A 16,307-nucleotide genomic window follows, 5' to 3' on the forward strand; every position below is an offset into this window, starting at 1 on the left:
GATCACTGATATGATAATTTGAACCAATAGTCATCTTTATATTATGTGAAGCTTTTTTTTTCCATTAATACTGTATGTAAAATGTGTAAATAAAATTTAAACTATTATCTTTATCTTTGAAACTTTTAAAAACCCATAATTCTTTTGTAAAAATAAAACAGTTTTGGTAAAATAAGCTTTACTTTAATATATAGAGTTAGATGTGGATATTGCATTAGCTATATTCTTCATTTTACTTATCATATTTGCTTAGCATTATTCACATTGATGAATGAATTATTTCAATTATCATTGATGGTGTTTAAGAGCATTTCATTACAGTTACCTTTCTTACAGTTCTTAATTTGCATATTTTAACATATGAAGTGATCAGTATAATTTAATAATTCTTATTGACTTTTTTTTCTCTAATTTTTTGTTAACGTCATAGAACGTTCCTATTTGTTATTATTTAAGAATTTGCTCATTTTTTATCATATTTCAAATCAAATCAATTGAATTTTAACATGTATTATTGTGGCATTGTGTCACTCAATAATTTTTAGATTGGAAATATATATAGTCCCTGCAATCAATTTTGTATTTTTACACTTTCCCTTTTGAAGTGTTTTGGAATGTTCTCTCCCCTTTAATTCCTAGAATCTTAGGTGGTCGGCTTTCTCTGTAGTTTCCACGCGGTATCCGTTGTTTCTCTTTTTTTAAATTTCATAACCGTAACTACCTTAAATTTTTAAACACTTTAACTTTTGCTTTACCTTTTTACTCCTGTCCTAACCGTCTCTTCTAATTTTTACTAACTGCTACTCATCTTTATCATTTTTCTATAAAAAGACTTCACTTTTCTCAATTTGTGGCATTTGGTTCTTGTATTAGTTTTGGCTCCGTGTTCCCCCCTCTTTGGTGCTTGGAAGAAATGATGCAGACCATATCATATCTCACCGTTATTTTATTTTTTACTAAAATGATTTCTCAACATCACTCCTGCCATTATGCTGAGGGATGCCATTGTTACAATTTCTGAATGGCTTTGTGGGACGTTTTGTAGATGGTGTCTCATCGAAATGATCCAGCTATGCTTCCTGGGTAGCTTTGTTTTTTTTCTCTGAATCCTGAACCAAAATGATTTTCCGGAGATATGTTTTTTTTCAAGCGTCGCATTCAACTACAGAATGCTTGAGCAGTGCGTTCTAGAGATTGCCACTTCCTGCTCCCGATCACCACTTTACCACCGTGACTTTTGTGTTGTGCTTCATATGATGCTTTTTGGACAGCAATAAATGAATTTTCTGACATCATCAAAAATGTTACTGGCCTATACTTTCATCAGACTCGATTATATGGGTTGTTGGGCCCATGTCCAAGAGGTCGTGAGTTCAATCCTCGCCGGCTGAAAACTTCCTGTATGCAAAATGGCGACTGGTTCACATTAAATCTGCACAGATCACTGAGTCCTTCAAGTTTCCTTAACAAATCAATATGTTCGGGGATACTGGATTGGAGATGGATCATTCTCTGGTTCAAGTCAAAATTATGATCTCCGGGGATGGATGGTTGGAGTGTGAACGTGTCCTCACTATAAAACAGGATGTGATGCATGTGTGTTATCTCCAGATCATTCTCATGGATGTTTCCCAGACCGTCGCCAATAGCCCATTGTGCAACTTTAAGGCCACTTAAATAAAAATGATAAAATAAAGATGCATATCCGACAGAGATGATGATCTGGAACCCTTAAATTTGTAGCTTTTTGCTATGTTTAAAAGTTTTCATTGTGTTATGTATTTTAAAATACTATTGAATAAATTATCTTGACTTTTTTTTTCTGAATGTAATTTTAAGCAATTCTCAAAACAGCTTTATATTTACAAAAAATGTTTAAAGAAAAAGAAAAATTAATTGTAGATAACATATTAAAAATAATAGGGTAAATTGATATAGATTTATTTATGTCTATCTGATCGTTTATAGTACATCAATATTTTACGAACATCAAATGTCTCACTTTATTGTGGGTATATACATCGACCCCCTGATTCTCATAAAATTTTGGGGATTTGAAAAGTTGATTGAATCTCTGATATTTCCAATAATGAAATAATTTCAAATTATCTACATTAGATTGTATAGTAATTTTTATACACTTATTTAAGTTTTCCCATAATAAATAAAAGTTAAATACAAAAATAAATTATTAATTATGCAAAAAGTTTTACCTACGATATTCATTTATCAAATAATATATTTTCTGCTTTATCTTAAAGTACATGAAATTAATATGTCCTGGTATTCTAGGGTTTAAGGAATAACATTGAGATCTTAATTTCTTGCAGACAATTCAAGATCTGAATAATTTAAAAAGACTTCTTCAAAAAGCTGTAAATGATTACTACGCCTTATTCAAGTTTGTATTTCTTACATACTTTTTTATTTATTTATTTATTTCGTGATTTAATTAAGATTATAGTACACTAATGTAGTACTGAAGGGGATATGTTTTTAGAATTAAAATGAATAAGCTCTGACTCTTGTTTGAAGATTTTTGGAATAAATGCTTGTATGAAAATCGTTGTTTGCCAGACTTCATACCTTTTCTTAAAAAAAAAAAAAACATTATTGAAGAAATTAGATATAACATTTTAAACACTTTTGATTATTTCAACTGCTGGTAATTTACAGATTTTATTAAGAATTTGTAAGAAATTCATTATATAATTTCTTCTTAAAATGGTTTTTAAATTAAAGGCTATATGTTTTTTACTTAGCTTCATTAGGAGAAAATTTTATTTTAAGTGTATAGTTAAAACACAAATAGAAAACTTCGCAATTAAATTTATTTATAAATATTACAATAATTAGTATTAAAAACGTAGTGCTAACAACTTATGTGTTTTTAGCACTTAGAGAAAAAGAATTAAAATTTTTTAGTTACCTAAAACTTTGTCGGTCTTTTCACTGTAAAAATCAAGCTTAAGCAATGGTATAAAATCACTTAATAATAAATTGTTTTTTCAATAGTAACCTAGTAGAAAAATGCTTTTACCTTCCCTTAATTTTAACTATAACCTTAATGTTATTATATGTATTATATTTTTTCTTAGCCCCAACAAATTTTATGTAACAAGTGCGTTAGAATGTTTTTAAAAACTGTAATAATATCATCCTGTAAAATTACATCTCTAAATTTTGAAAATAATGAATAATTTCTTTACCCACCATACCATCCTTTCTAAATAGTAATTTATTAATTTATTTTATTTTATAATTATATATATATATATCATAATTAATGTATGAATACCTCTGATATTTGCAGCGCTTATCTATTTCTAAAAGCATCTGGATATGATGAAATATTGCTTTATCATGTTAAAAGAGAAGCTCATGTTGGAAATGAAGAGGATATTCTAGAGGTCATTAAATGCCTTCAAGATTTTATACAAGATGAGCGTACAGAAAGTTCGTGACCTTTGTTTTAAATTATTTATTATTAAATGGATTTGTACATTTTTTGAAGTAATAAATTATCATTGTGTATTTATTGCAATTATTATTTTTTTTACTTTATGTTTGATGTGATTATGTCATTCTCAAATTTGTCTGGTTTACTTGACTGGTTGCAGTCAAATACATCTTTATACTTATGTCTTATAATCAAAATCCTTGAATTTTTACTAAAATTCAAGGGTTATCTATTGAAAATGAAGAATTTTAGGCTGTATAAATATAAGGTGCATTTTCAAATTGTTCTGATTTATAAGTACCCAATGCTTCTGTTAATTATATATAGTCGAACTTCCGGAACTTGTAAGGTACTTATCTGGAAGCAATGCTAAGAAACAGCTTGAAAATTTTTGAATTCTGAAAAAAATTGTGGTTTGTTGCTATAGTGTCCCAAATTGTCCAATTATATATATATTTTTATTGATTTTTGTAAAAAGATTTATCTTAAGTGTTATTTCTGCTTAATCTGATTTTTGTAAACTTAATTCGCTTCCAAATAATGTTTTAATAAGGTCTTAAGAATAAACTAAAGTGTTTTTTCATCTTGAAATTTTTAATTCGAATTCCACTTTGATTTTTGTTCTAACTGTGCATATAGATGGTGCCACAAGACGTTTGTTTTTGTTGTTTTTTGAAAGATTTATTTAAAAATTTAGAAAAGCTAACTCTTCCTTGTACGAAGAGGATGTATGCTGTTGTTCTTTGGTTTCTCACAGTAAGTTATGTTTTTGTTTTTGAAATTTTTTATTGTTTGAGAGGGAAATCGGAGCAAGAAAATGGTATTGTCAATTTTATTTTAAACTAAATGAATACCCGTTCTTTGTATAGACCGGTAGAAAAGAAATAATCAGAAATCAGTATTGATTAACAATCTGAAGCCATGTGCAAAACTGAAAGAGTTTTATTGACGTAAAAGATAAAGCTAAAATAATGCCATTTTTTAAACTACTTGTTTCCTTTTATGGTGGCTTTACATTATTAGATTAAGCCAAACAAGTTTTGAAGTGATGGACAAGTGTCAAGTATAAATGGATACAAAACAGCAACTCAATGATTGTTTTATTGTGTCTATAATAATTTTCTCCCAAAAAATTATTTGTAAATTTTTTTTTTCAATTCTGTTAAAGTGTTTGGTTTAAAAAAACAGTATGCTGTCAAAAATTTAAATATGTTTACGTTAAAAAACGCTTTTATTATTTAATATTCCCTACTAAAATTTCTGATTATTAGAATATTTAAAGAGGTGAGTGGATGGAGATTTTGACATATTAGTAAATTAGATCAAAATTACTCAATTAATAATAAATCAGTTAGTAAAATAACATGTTAATTTAACAACAAGTACCTTGCTTTCATGTCTTGTCCATAATTTTCTCATTGGAGAAATCTAACACTCATTTTGAATATATATATATATTCAAAATAAGTGTTAGATTCATAGTTTTCTCCAGATAGTCATTGCATTTGCACAATTTTAAATGCAAGTTTTTAAGGTTACTTATCAAATGTTTTTTGCCAAATGTGCTTTGAACCTTCTTTCATTCCAAAAATATTTAAAGACTGTTACTTAGTACCTTCATTAAGGAAGATCTCTAAAATTTAAATCTATTGCTATATAGTTTTTTTTTTTTCAAAAATGTTTTTAGAATTTATTTTACTAAAAAGTTCTTGATATGTCTATATGTTTGTTAGAATAAATTTTAGGGGAGATTTAAGTGTGAACCATTATCCAAATAAATACACACATAAATAATCAGAACTTAAATTTAATTAAAAATTTAAACACTCTTACACAATAACATAAATGTATAAACTTTGTAAACACTGCTAGTCGCTTTCACATTTTTTCCACAAACATATTCATGTAAAGACATTCTACATCAATAAAAACACATCTATAGGAATGCATTGCATAAACAGTAAAAATAAGATTTTGAAAAACTTTGTCAGACAACAATATTTGGAATTTTTGATTGATATTTATGAAAAAATGCATGCATTTCATGTATTATGAATGGAATTTAAAGCTTAATTTTACATATTCTACTGATAAAAATATAAATAGAATAAACTTAATTTCAATAATTTAAGTAATTGAGATTCTTTAAGATATTTGTAAATTTGAGGAAGCTCTACAATTTAAAAATCATGTCAATGCTGAAAATTTTTTGCTAGAATTGTCGTATAATAAAATTAATTACGTTTGCATTTTCACTAGATTTAACATATGATACAGTTTTAAAACTTTTTTATAAAAGTACTAATTTTTAAATGCTTACTTATCTAATCTTAATTTTCTATCAACAGCTTCACTGAAAATCATTAAAATTTGCTATAATTTTCTTTTTCAATATCACTATTATGAAAGAATTATCAAAATATTCCAGTAGTTTTTCTTTGATCATACATTAAAATATTGTCAATTGTTCATTAAAATCACAATACAAGTTCTGTAAGTATAGTTATTGCAATACATTCAATTACATTCAAAATTCATATACACAATATTTATCATACATACATTTTTGTCATATTCACAACACTTAAATAAGTTTTCATCTAGATTTGACTTAGAAAGAATGATTTGAATAAATCATATTCATCACATGTTTTGTATGCATATATGCAATACATAAAAATGAAAGTATGTACATGTTTTGCCGTAAGACATATTCAAACAAAACAGGATTTAAAATGCATAGTAGGAATTTTTAAAAATATAAATTAAGTATTAAAATAAAATATGTATAAAAGTGTACTCAATAAAAAAATTAAAGAGGTAGTTCAAAAGTTGAAATCTCAAGATTAACTGAACAAAATATAAAAAGATAACACATGAATTTCATTGATATTAAAAAAGGTATTTCTTAAATCTACATAGCATTTCTGAAAAATTTCCATAAATGAAGAAAAAGAAAAAATATTACTTCATTGAGATAAACTCAAGACCTCATGTTTACTTTTTTTAAATCATTTATATAATTAAAAAAAATTTTTAATCATTCAAATGAAAAACATTTAAGGCGAAAAACAAAGTTAAAAGATAAATATAAAAAAATATTAGAAAAAAATTTTACTTTAAAAAGAGTGGCCCAAACTGACTTTTAAACCGAATGACAACTAAGCCATGTTGTCTAAATGTTTGTATAATTTTATTTTTTATAAGAGCTATCTTAATTATGTGTTTAAACTTAAATTTTAATGCATTAAAGTGAATATTTTGAAAATAAATATACAATTTTAAAATAAAAATTTTGTAAAGAAAAGTGCAATTATGCTTTTTAAACATTCATATAAATGTTATACAGATATATAAAATACCCATGCTAGTATTTTTGCTAGATAATTCATTGGCAGTGTTAGTATATTTAGAAATACTGAATGTACTAATTTCATGTGACAATAAAATAAGTAGGGTTTGTAAAATTAAATACTTTGAACATAAGTTATTGCATAAAAGTTTTAACCTTTGAAATGATCTAAATCAATAAAATTTTTAAATAAATTTTATAACCTTCATAAAGCACATTATTTCTAAACAAAGAAATATTTTTTAAAACATTCCATAAACTTTTGTGCAAAATTTGAATAACACGAATACCCATAAAATGAAGCATGAAATGTCTCATAAAAAAAGATTCTAACTTCATGAATAGTTTGATTTCAAATGACTAATTAATTCACAATACGAAAGTACAAAATTGAGATTACCACATTGGTTGTGACATTAGTGTTTAGGATGTATCGAAATACAATATAAACCTATACATTACTTTCATTCTTAACAGTTTATCTTTGGAAACAGTTTTGTTCAAAACTGATTTTGATTATTTACACTTGTGAACAAAGTTCAGAACACCTTTTTTTGAACTTCACCGTTACATTGCAGTGCAATCAATCGTGGCTGCATATTGAACAGTTGCGTGTAGCTTCCCTGAGGTCAGTGGGTTCAATTCCCACAGTTCGTTTATTGATGCAGAAGACAATCTTCAGTGAGGAGAGTCAATAGTTAAAAATATTGAAGAGGACGGCGAAAAGAGTACATGCTGCATAAACACCTAGTGCCACCCACCACAGAACTTGTTCATGAAGTTTTTGTTCAAAGTTTTTTAAAACTAGCAACCCTATTGTGAGCCCTGCTAAAGCTCCTGTTAGGTGTGCCACATAGGAAACCGGCGGTCCTTGTTGTTCAACTGCATACCTATTGTATATTGCCAAACCAACATCTGCACTAGCTGTAGAAAGAAAAATTAAAATTCAGTACTGCAAAATACAGGCATATAATTTTTTATTAGATGCAAATTAGTCTAAAGATGTGGGAATTAATATTAAAATGTAAAAAAATTGCATCAGAATATTTATTAAAGTTTCATTTATTGTAAATTTTAAACATAGATTTCTTTTCAATTTTAAAAATTTCTATTAGAATATTATTTTAATGCTTAATTAAGTTGCAAATTCATACATTTATAGAATTTATTATTATTTATCGGATTATATAATGTTTATGTTTAAATTAAAAAATTTGCTTTAGAATAATTTTTAGATTATAAATCATAAAATGAAACATTTTATAATGCTTATAGAATTGTCAGAGTTTCCTTATTATAAAATTCAATAGATGCACCCAAAGCTGGGCTCAAGTTTTTCAAATCCTTTCCTTAAAATAACTATTACTTGATTAACTATACGAAAGCTCTTTTAATGGTCGATCATTATGAAGGTTAATAAGAGTAAATTCGGGATTACACTAATTTAAAACTGGTTTGTGCCAACTTTTATGCATTTTGCATTTTTTTTCTTAAAGTAGTAGTTAAGTTCATGCTTTCTATTGAATTCTTGGTTTTATAAGTTATATTTAAAATGATTTTGATCCCCAGTCCATGTGAAAAAATTAAACATGTATGTTAAAGTATGAAAATCTAACGATGGTGTGTTTAGGCTCTTGCAAACTTAAAAAATTACTTCTGCCTTTGAATATAATTCTGGTTAAATTTTACAACCTCATTGGAAAATCAAACCTCGAAAATATAAAAAGTAAGCAAATACGTATTCGACAAAAAATCAAAGTGACAGTGGTTGAAAGTAAATGCATCTCAGTTTCAATAGACAAGTTAACTAATTTTTGATTATTTAAAACCCGCCTTTGCTCTTATAGACTTCATTAATGATAAAAGTGTAAAATCTTTTTTTTTTCTCTTTCTTTAAATATTAATTTGTGACTTTTTTTTAAAAAAAGATTCTTCAAGAATATATTATGGCAGTCATTATAAAATACATTTTCATAATAAATATATTTCTTAATTTTTCTTATAAAAAATATTTACATAGTAAATTTCTTTTTCAGAAAACTGATTAAAAAATTGCATGCGTGAAGAATAACAAAAGCAACCCTAGTAAAAAGTTTAAATATCCAAAACCCAATACTCACCAATAAATAAAATGCATCCCAACCTTAGTAAGCCAAACTCCATTTGGTTATAATTCTATTAAAAGATAAAAAAATAAAATCAATCATTTATTATAGCAAATGGTTATCGTTAATAATATAATTCATGATAAAATGAAGATAAAAGAGCAGGAGTGATAACTCACCAGTAAGACGTTTGCGAGATGAGCAGCTAAAAGAGCATATACACCCCCAGAAGCTCCGACTAGATAAACATCTGTATCAAAAACTGAAGTTCCCAAAGAACCTAGAAAAATATTAGGATTTATTTAAAATTATGTTTTTTAAAATCTTTCATTTTATTTAATTTGATGGTTGTTAAAAATAACATTTAACCTTTTGTTCTAGATGGTATTATATATTTTTTTGATGCTCTGAACAAGCAAAAATAATATATTTTTTTTTAATTATAAACAAGTATGATAATCTAAAAGTTTTTTTTTTTTTTTTTTTTTTTTTTAGTACTATATTTGTACTAAAATGAAAAAAAAAAGTAATTAGAAATTTTTTTTTTCATTCATATTTAAAAATATATCAGTAATTGATTTCATAGATGAAAGAAATTTCAATAATGAATAACTGTTTCTATTGGATCTAAATAAGTGCAAATATGAAAAACTCTAGTTTGGAAGTGGGCCCTCTTTTGAATCATTTTACCTAAAAAAAAAAGTCTTCCATGCTGTATTGCATATCCATAAATTGTTAAAATGATAATAATATTTTTCATTTATTTTGACCTAAATTAATGAAAAATATGTTTAATAAAAATTCTGCATCTAAAGGTTAATTTAATTAGAACTTTTATAATAACTGTTCCAGTGAAAAGAAATTTAGTAAATTGCTTTGACTACAGATGGCAGCACCAAAATTTTCCTTTTATATTTATAAGAAACGTGTCTTAACAAGACGGGGCATGCTTGTATTTTTTTTTTTTTTTTTTTTTTTTTTTTTTTTTTTTTTTTTTTTTTTTTTTTTTTTTTTTTTTTTNTTTAAAATTGTTATAATTTGTACTAAAATAAAAAATAAAAAAAGTAATTAGAAATTTTTTTTTTCATTCATATTCAAAAATATATCAGTAATTGATTTTGTAAATGAAAGAAATTTCAATAATGAATAACTGTTTTGATTATATCTAAATAAGTGCAAATATGAAAAACTAGTTTGGAAGTGAGCCCTCTTTTGGAACATTTTACCTAAAAAAAAGTGTTTCATGCTGTATTGCATAACCATAAATTGTTAAAATGATAATAATATTTTTCATTTATTTTGACCTAAATTAATGAAAAATATGTTTAATAAAAATTCTGCATCTAAAGGTTAATTTAATTAGAACTTTTATAATAACTGTTCCAGTGAAAAGAAATTTAGTAAATTGCTTTGACTACAGATGGCAGCACCAAAATTTTCCTTTTATATTTATAAGAAACGTGTCTTAACAAGACGGGGCATGCTTGTATTTTTTTTTTTTTTTAGCATTATATATTAATTTATGCCCAAATTATGCCATTTTAACTAACACAGGGAATTCATAATTTTCATTTAAAACAATATAAAAAAATATTTCGTATTTGTAGCTTTCGAATAAGATTTACTGTATATTAAAAATGAACAAAATGAAGGGGCAAAAACAATACTTACCAGCAAGTACACCAGCCATGTACACTGTACCTATTCTTAGGGACCCGTGTACCATCTCCAACGGAAGTCCCACGCACACCTGAACCAGCAGATTAAACAATAAATGAATCCATCTGTAAGAGAAGAAAAAATAAATTAATCTCTAGCTAAGATTGTCGTTGAATTTTAATAAGACTTATAATTTTCCTACTATTTTCATGTTAATGTAATTAAAATATTTACGCAAAAAAACTATCTTCTCGAACTATGGGGACTTTATTCAGTATTTTTTCTACTTGTAAACCCGCTTTGATTACCTGTGTAACAAATCTTCATGTCCAATCTTCATGTATTTAAAACGACTGTTTTATAATTGGCAATATTTGTTAGATAATTGGACTAGGCCTTCTGCACTTGAAAAAAAATTAAATGTCTTTTTAGGTGATAAAATCGAAAGTTTTCAAAAAATTAATTATGACGCCATATTTTTTTAAATTTCTTATTCAGCCAGTAAATCATTTATGAAATTAAATTTTACTTAAAGTACTAGTTTTTTTTAAAAATTTAATTTAAAATGCAAATGCAGCCTAGTGTTTCTTAGATGTAGAGTAATTTCGATTGCCAACCAACACTTTTAAGTATGTTATCTTCAACCTTATTTTAAAACTATTAATTAAAAAAAAAAGAAGAGATTTTTTATGTACTGTCAAATTAATTAGGCTGACTTGTACTTACCCTGCGTGAAGGAGCATGTAGAAGAAAAACCTCCAAACTTGTTCCCGTTTATCGGGCCGATAAATAAATGGACTGTCTATCGGCACTGGACCGGTAGTTGTCACTATGCCCGTAGACACTGTGTAATAGGTGAAAAAACCCAACTAAAATAGAAAAAGAATTTATTAGAACCCAAAATTTATTTTAGGAGTTTATAATTTAAAAGCTATTTAAAAACCACTATTTGATTTCGATATGAAATAGGATTATTTTAGTTTATACAGTTACTACTGTCAAGCCACCACGAGATTAGAGTTTGTTTTCTGTCAGATCGAGAGTTCATCTCTTGACAGTCAAACAGTATGATCGTTACTACTTTTTCAACTCAAACCGCAGCAGTTTTTCCTATTTCTACTTCTTTTTTATCAACGCAAATCGTATAATTTTATTTAAAAAAAATTGTTTTCATAAACAAGTGAGCAATTATTACTATTATTTTTAACGAGAAAATTGCGTCTAAGTCAATTAATACAAGAAGATAGTCGATTATTTGGAATTCAACAGAACGTGTTTCCTGCTCTAATTTGTTTAACAATATCCAGGAATTGTTAACATCTCCAAGAATAGGCAGGTTTTTATTTAATTACAAATAAAATGTTAGACTTAAACGAAAAATTTTATACAGCTTATCAGTTGAGGGAAGAAGAATTTACAAGCAACTCTTTTTTTTTTTTTAGTATCGAGATTTAAAAATATATATTTTTAAATTTAGTCTTATCATTTCCTCACAATCAGTTTTAATCAAATCACTTTTCAATGAAAAAAAACTGTTATAACATCACTGGTTGAAAGACATGTTTAAATTTAAATGGTTTTTATTCAATTTTTAAAATTTGTGAACATAAATATCCGAATGAGAAATATGTAAAATAGAATTAATAATTAAATAATCGTGTACGATGAAATGGATATTTAAAATTATGATTATTTTTTCATTATTATTAATTTATCTTATAATTTTATTTTTTAGAATTATTATTTTTTAGTATTATTTTATTTTTTAGTATTTTATTTTTAATATTTTTATTATTAATATTATTTTACAGAAGACAGCCTCCTTTCAATAAAAGTCGGCGACAACAGACGTCGAGGAATGATTCTTTTTTGTCATTATTTTTCTATCCCGCAATGAGGTAAAAAAACGCAGTGTCGGGCCAAGGTTGTCTTCGAATAGAATCCGACGCACATCCCCTTTTTCACTCATCACTTTGAAGTTTAAGGTCTCAAAAGTATGCAGTATTCTTATATCGTACGAAATACTTTATTATCGATACTTCAAAAACATATCTTAATTAATGCAAATTAAAAATTGATTAGTATTTAATTATGCAGTATTAATGACAAAGTATTATGCTAACTAATGTAATTTTAACTTTAAATAAATAGGTATGGTGTAATTTTAATATTAATTAATTTAATTTTATATTTGTAAATTTAAATAATTATTAATTAATTTCAATATTATTAATTAATTTTAAAATTGTTATAGTATGTTAATTTAATTTTAATATTGAAATTTTAATGTTAATAGTGTTACATTAATTTAATTAAATATTAACTTTTTGCTCAATTATTTAGTATGCTTAGTTTAGTTATTAACTTAAAAATAATTAATGTAATTATTACTGCACCTATTTTTTCCTTAATAAAATTTATTAAACCATACTATATGGTGTGATTAAAATTTCAACTTTTTTGTGTTATTTTTTCTATGTTACGTTTTTATTTTAAGTAAAGAAAAATCACATTATTTATAAGAAATTGCTTAATATAAATATTTTTCTGTCGTAAATCATTTTATTTGTTGAATGGAAAACTTTCTTGTATAAAAGAATATATTTCTAAAATAAAATAAGCTTAACTTTTTCTATAGGAAGTGCATTAAAACTTTTTCAAATTTTGACAAATAAAGGGTGCTTTACATTATGATTCTTGCAAATATTATGAAACCGATCATAATATGACATAAAACAGCAGATTATTGTTTTTCAAATGTCTCTCAATATGTTCTTTCACTAAATTCTTCACGACTAAACAATAAATATCGATTAACGTTTAAAATGTTACCAGATTAAATTGTAGAAAATAAGTAATATACATGACAACTAACACATTTTTAACACACAAATTGTGTTTTATTTTTAATTAACAGAAATTTAATTGCACTAAATTTAATTTTTTATCAGTATTTTAGAATCGAATTAAAAAATCTGATTAGATAGAATTATGATTTCACTGGTTAGAGACCAACGAGAAGCGAAATGTGGCAACTTGCCTCAACAACTTAACTCATCTCCTCATCTAAGCAGCTCTTAGATAATGTCGATTGTATTACAATGTTGCCAAATGTAAATCAGGAGAAAATTCTCCGAGCCTTTTTAAAATTTCTTAACGGGATATCAGCCAAGGCATCGGCCAAGTTCAAGGGCCCCTCCTCCTTTGACGTCGTCCTCTTAGACGTCTCATAGACCTTTCTAGGACGTCTTTTAACTATTTCTGGATAGTCGCGGTCTCTTTGGAAGGTTAGTCAACTGTTCTGATTCAATACCTGCATATTTTGTCATCCGTAAACTAGGCGACGTAAAAATTTGGCTGAGATTCCAATTTAGCATTGATGCTAATAATTTAAAAAAATATATTTAAGTCCTATCGTTTTAATCGCTAAAATGCTTTTAACTAAGTTAAGTCTTTAAAATTTTCAATGGTAGCTGGGACGCACGAAAGTTATTTTGTTGGGAAAATATTTCGCGCCTCTGTTGTTTGGATCTTTATTTCTTGGTACTATTTAATCTAACCCCACCATGTATGACGTAGTCTTTATAGGTATGTATTTACACTACATTATCCTTGATTATGTAATACTAAAAAGCAGAGAAAACAGATTTGCCTGATTTTTACAAAATAAATTTGCGTTTAAATGTCCGCATAAACAAGGCACAAAAGTGCTCACTTCTATAGGATACATCGCTTATGAATTTAAAAATGTATTACCGAGGTGATAACCTTGAACACATTTAAAAAAAAAAANGAGTTTAAAAGTCGAAATTTTCCTGACAATCTAATAAATAAATTGTATATAGCGTGTGTAGTAGGAATGAAGAGATGACACTTACAGAATGAGATATTTCACCAAAAAACAGTGGTTTGGAACAAACAAAAGAATGAAACAAAATTTTCGAACGTTTTGTTCAATCTGAACTTGTAAAGCTTTTAATTGAATATACACTGGCTGAACAAACTTTAACTGAACTGACAATTGAACTATTTTGCATTAGACCTTGTTGAAGTTACAAATAAAGGTTAGAGATAAAAAAAAATTCTCGCGACGCGATTTGCAACTTAAAATTTACTATAAGATTTAGTAAAAATAAACTTTTTCTATTATTATATTGTATTTATTTTTCTAATGTTTATGGTGATTGTCTCATAACTTCTTACAGCCGATTTTGTAGAGTTTGACAAGCCAATACCTCACGAAACGTGTCAAGCACTTACATTTTCAAACTTCAAAAACATATGCGTTATTTTAGTGAATATTATGAAACTCACTAAAGTAACACATCGGTCATGAAGAATATGTTAAACGATATTTTGAAAGCACTTTATTTTCTAGCTTTAAAAGGCAAGTCATAGCCGATGTTTAAGCGAAATTTATGGCCATGGAAGAAAGTGTTTAACCTTGCTTCTAATTTTCTTCAAGTGCTTTTTTTTAAAATTCTAATATTTACTACACATTCGTACAGTTATAAAATTTAAATACTAAGATCATACCCAAAAATAAATAAATCTTTTCTGATTCTATTTGCATTTTGGTCGTGGCAAATCAATTTTTGTTGAGTGCCTCGCGTTGCTTGAAGCCAGGCGTGCCACAATACTCGTAATTTCGATTTGTTGCGGATACACGCCTTAATTGAAGTCGCCACAGAAACAACACGGTACAATAGTTTTTTAGACTATTCAAAACACACGCGGGTGGTCGCGGTGTAAATATACCGTTGGGCACGAACCTCAGATAAAAAGTGATCATTCTGGTGAAGGCTAATACAGTGTTAATTATGTCACGTGGGCGGGAAATGTCAGCGAAATGGTGTAAAAAAATTATACGAGTTTCAAATGTTTCTGGGAAACTCAATCTCTGTGCTTTGTTTAAAGTTAAACAGCACAATACAGCGAATTCAATGTGGACTAGTTTTTTTCTTTTTTTTCTGAAGCATATTTTTTTCTTTAAAATTTGCAACAAATTGTTTTTTTCACAAGCCAACGAAGTTAAGATAAAACGTACATCATATATGATAGATTTTATTTTAATTTACAACCGTCGTTGAACAGCCAACCCAATTTTGGGTTTACGACTACCAATGTTCAACTCCGTAGCCTTGTAATTTTGAACCAATCCAGAAAACGAGGAAGCTCCTAGATCAGTAACGCCAGAGGTATGATTTGTTATGGGAACATGAAGGACTTTGTAACTCGACAGATTTAACGTGCATCAGTCACCAATTACAACACGGAGAGTCTTCGGCCGGTAGGGATCGAACTCAGAACTTCAGTGAATTTTAAAATTGTTAGTCTGCAATTATGTTTTTAATGAATCATTCTTTAATGACAGCGTCTCCATTTATTCCAGCGTAGCCATGAAGAGTTTCAGTCGCGGTATTGAGTTATTTTTCCTACAGTCATATGAAACATTGCTTATAGTTAAAAAGAACAAAAGCCTTTTATACGACATAAAACACAACTAATTTGACTGTACTTAGTCAATTATGAGATATGGTAATGGAGTAATTCTGTAAAACTTAACTACCTTCGTAATTCAACCACAGAGTCAATGACACGTATTTACAAAGTTTTAGGTTAATTTTCAGGGTTTTTTTTTTACGATGTAAATCGATAAAAAAAAGTAAATAAATTAAGGAAGAGTCAAGTTGTCGCCATGGAATGACTCTACAACTCAGTTGACCTTCGC

At 27.0% G+C, this 16,307-nt stretch overlaps 2 protein-coding genes across 3 annotated transcripts in view; one reads left to right on the forward strand and one right to left on the reverse strand.

Annotated features, from left to right (window-relative positions):
- LOC107438952 (protein Njmu-R1) overlaps positions 1–3,534 on the forward strand; it is a 40,083-nt gene extending 36,549 nt beyond the window's left edge. For both annotated transcript variants that reach the window (XM_043042882.2, XM_071180622.1), the window contains 2 exons: positions 2,331–2,401; positions 3,314–3,534. In XM_043042882.2, the coding sequence (XP_042898816.1) occupies positions 2,331–2,401; positions 3,314–3,464 (222 nt within the window). In that variant the 3' untranslated portion in view covers positions 3,465–3,534. The remainder of the gene's footprint in view (positions 1–2,330; positions 2,402–3,313) is intronic.
- A 1,717-nt stretch (positions 3,535–5,251) lies between these two features.
- Positions 5,252–16,307, reverse strand: part of LOC107438948 (rhomboid-related protein 2) — a 303,078-nt gene continuing 292,022 nt past the window's right edge. Inside the window, exons 7-11 of the mRNA XM_043042883.2 lie at positions 11,303–11,445; positions 10,589–10,701; positions 9,097–9,197; positions 8,933–8,987; positions 5,252–7,736 (exon numbers count right to left, since the gene is read on the reverse strand). Of these exons, the coding sequence (XP_042898817.1) occupies positions 7,504–7,736; positions 8,933–8,987; positions 9,097–9,197; positions 10,589–10,701; positions 11,303–11,445 (645 nt within the window). The 3' untranslated portion in view covers positions 5,252–7,503. The remainder of the gene's footprint in view (positions 7,737–8,932; positions 8,988–9,096; positions 9,198–10,588; positions 10,702–11,302; positions 11,446–16,307) is intronic.

Source organism: Parasteatoda tepidariorum, chromosome 5 (assembly GCF_043381705.1).
Source record: "Parasteatoda tepidariorum isolate YZ-2023 chromosome 5, CAS_Ptep_4.0, whole genome shotgun sequence".
NCBI classification, from domain to species: domain Eukaryota; kingdom Metazoa; phylum Arthropoda; class Arachnida; order Araneae; family Theridiidae; genus Parasteatoda; species Parasteatoda tepidariorum.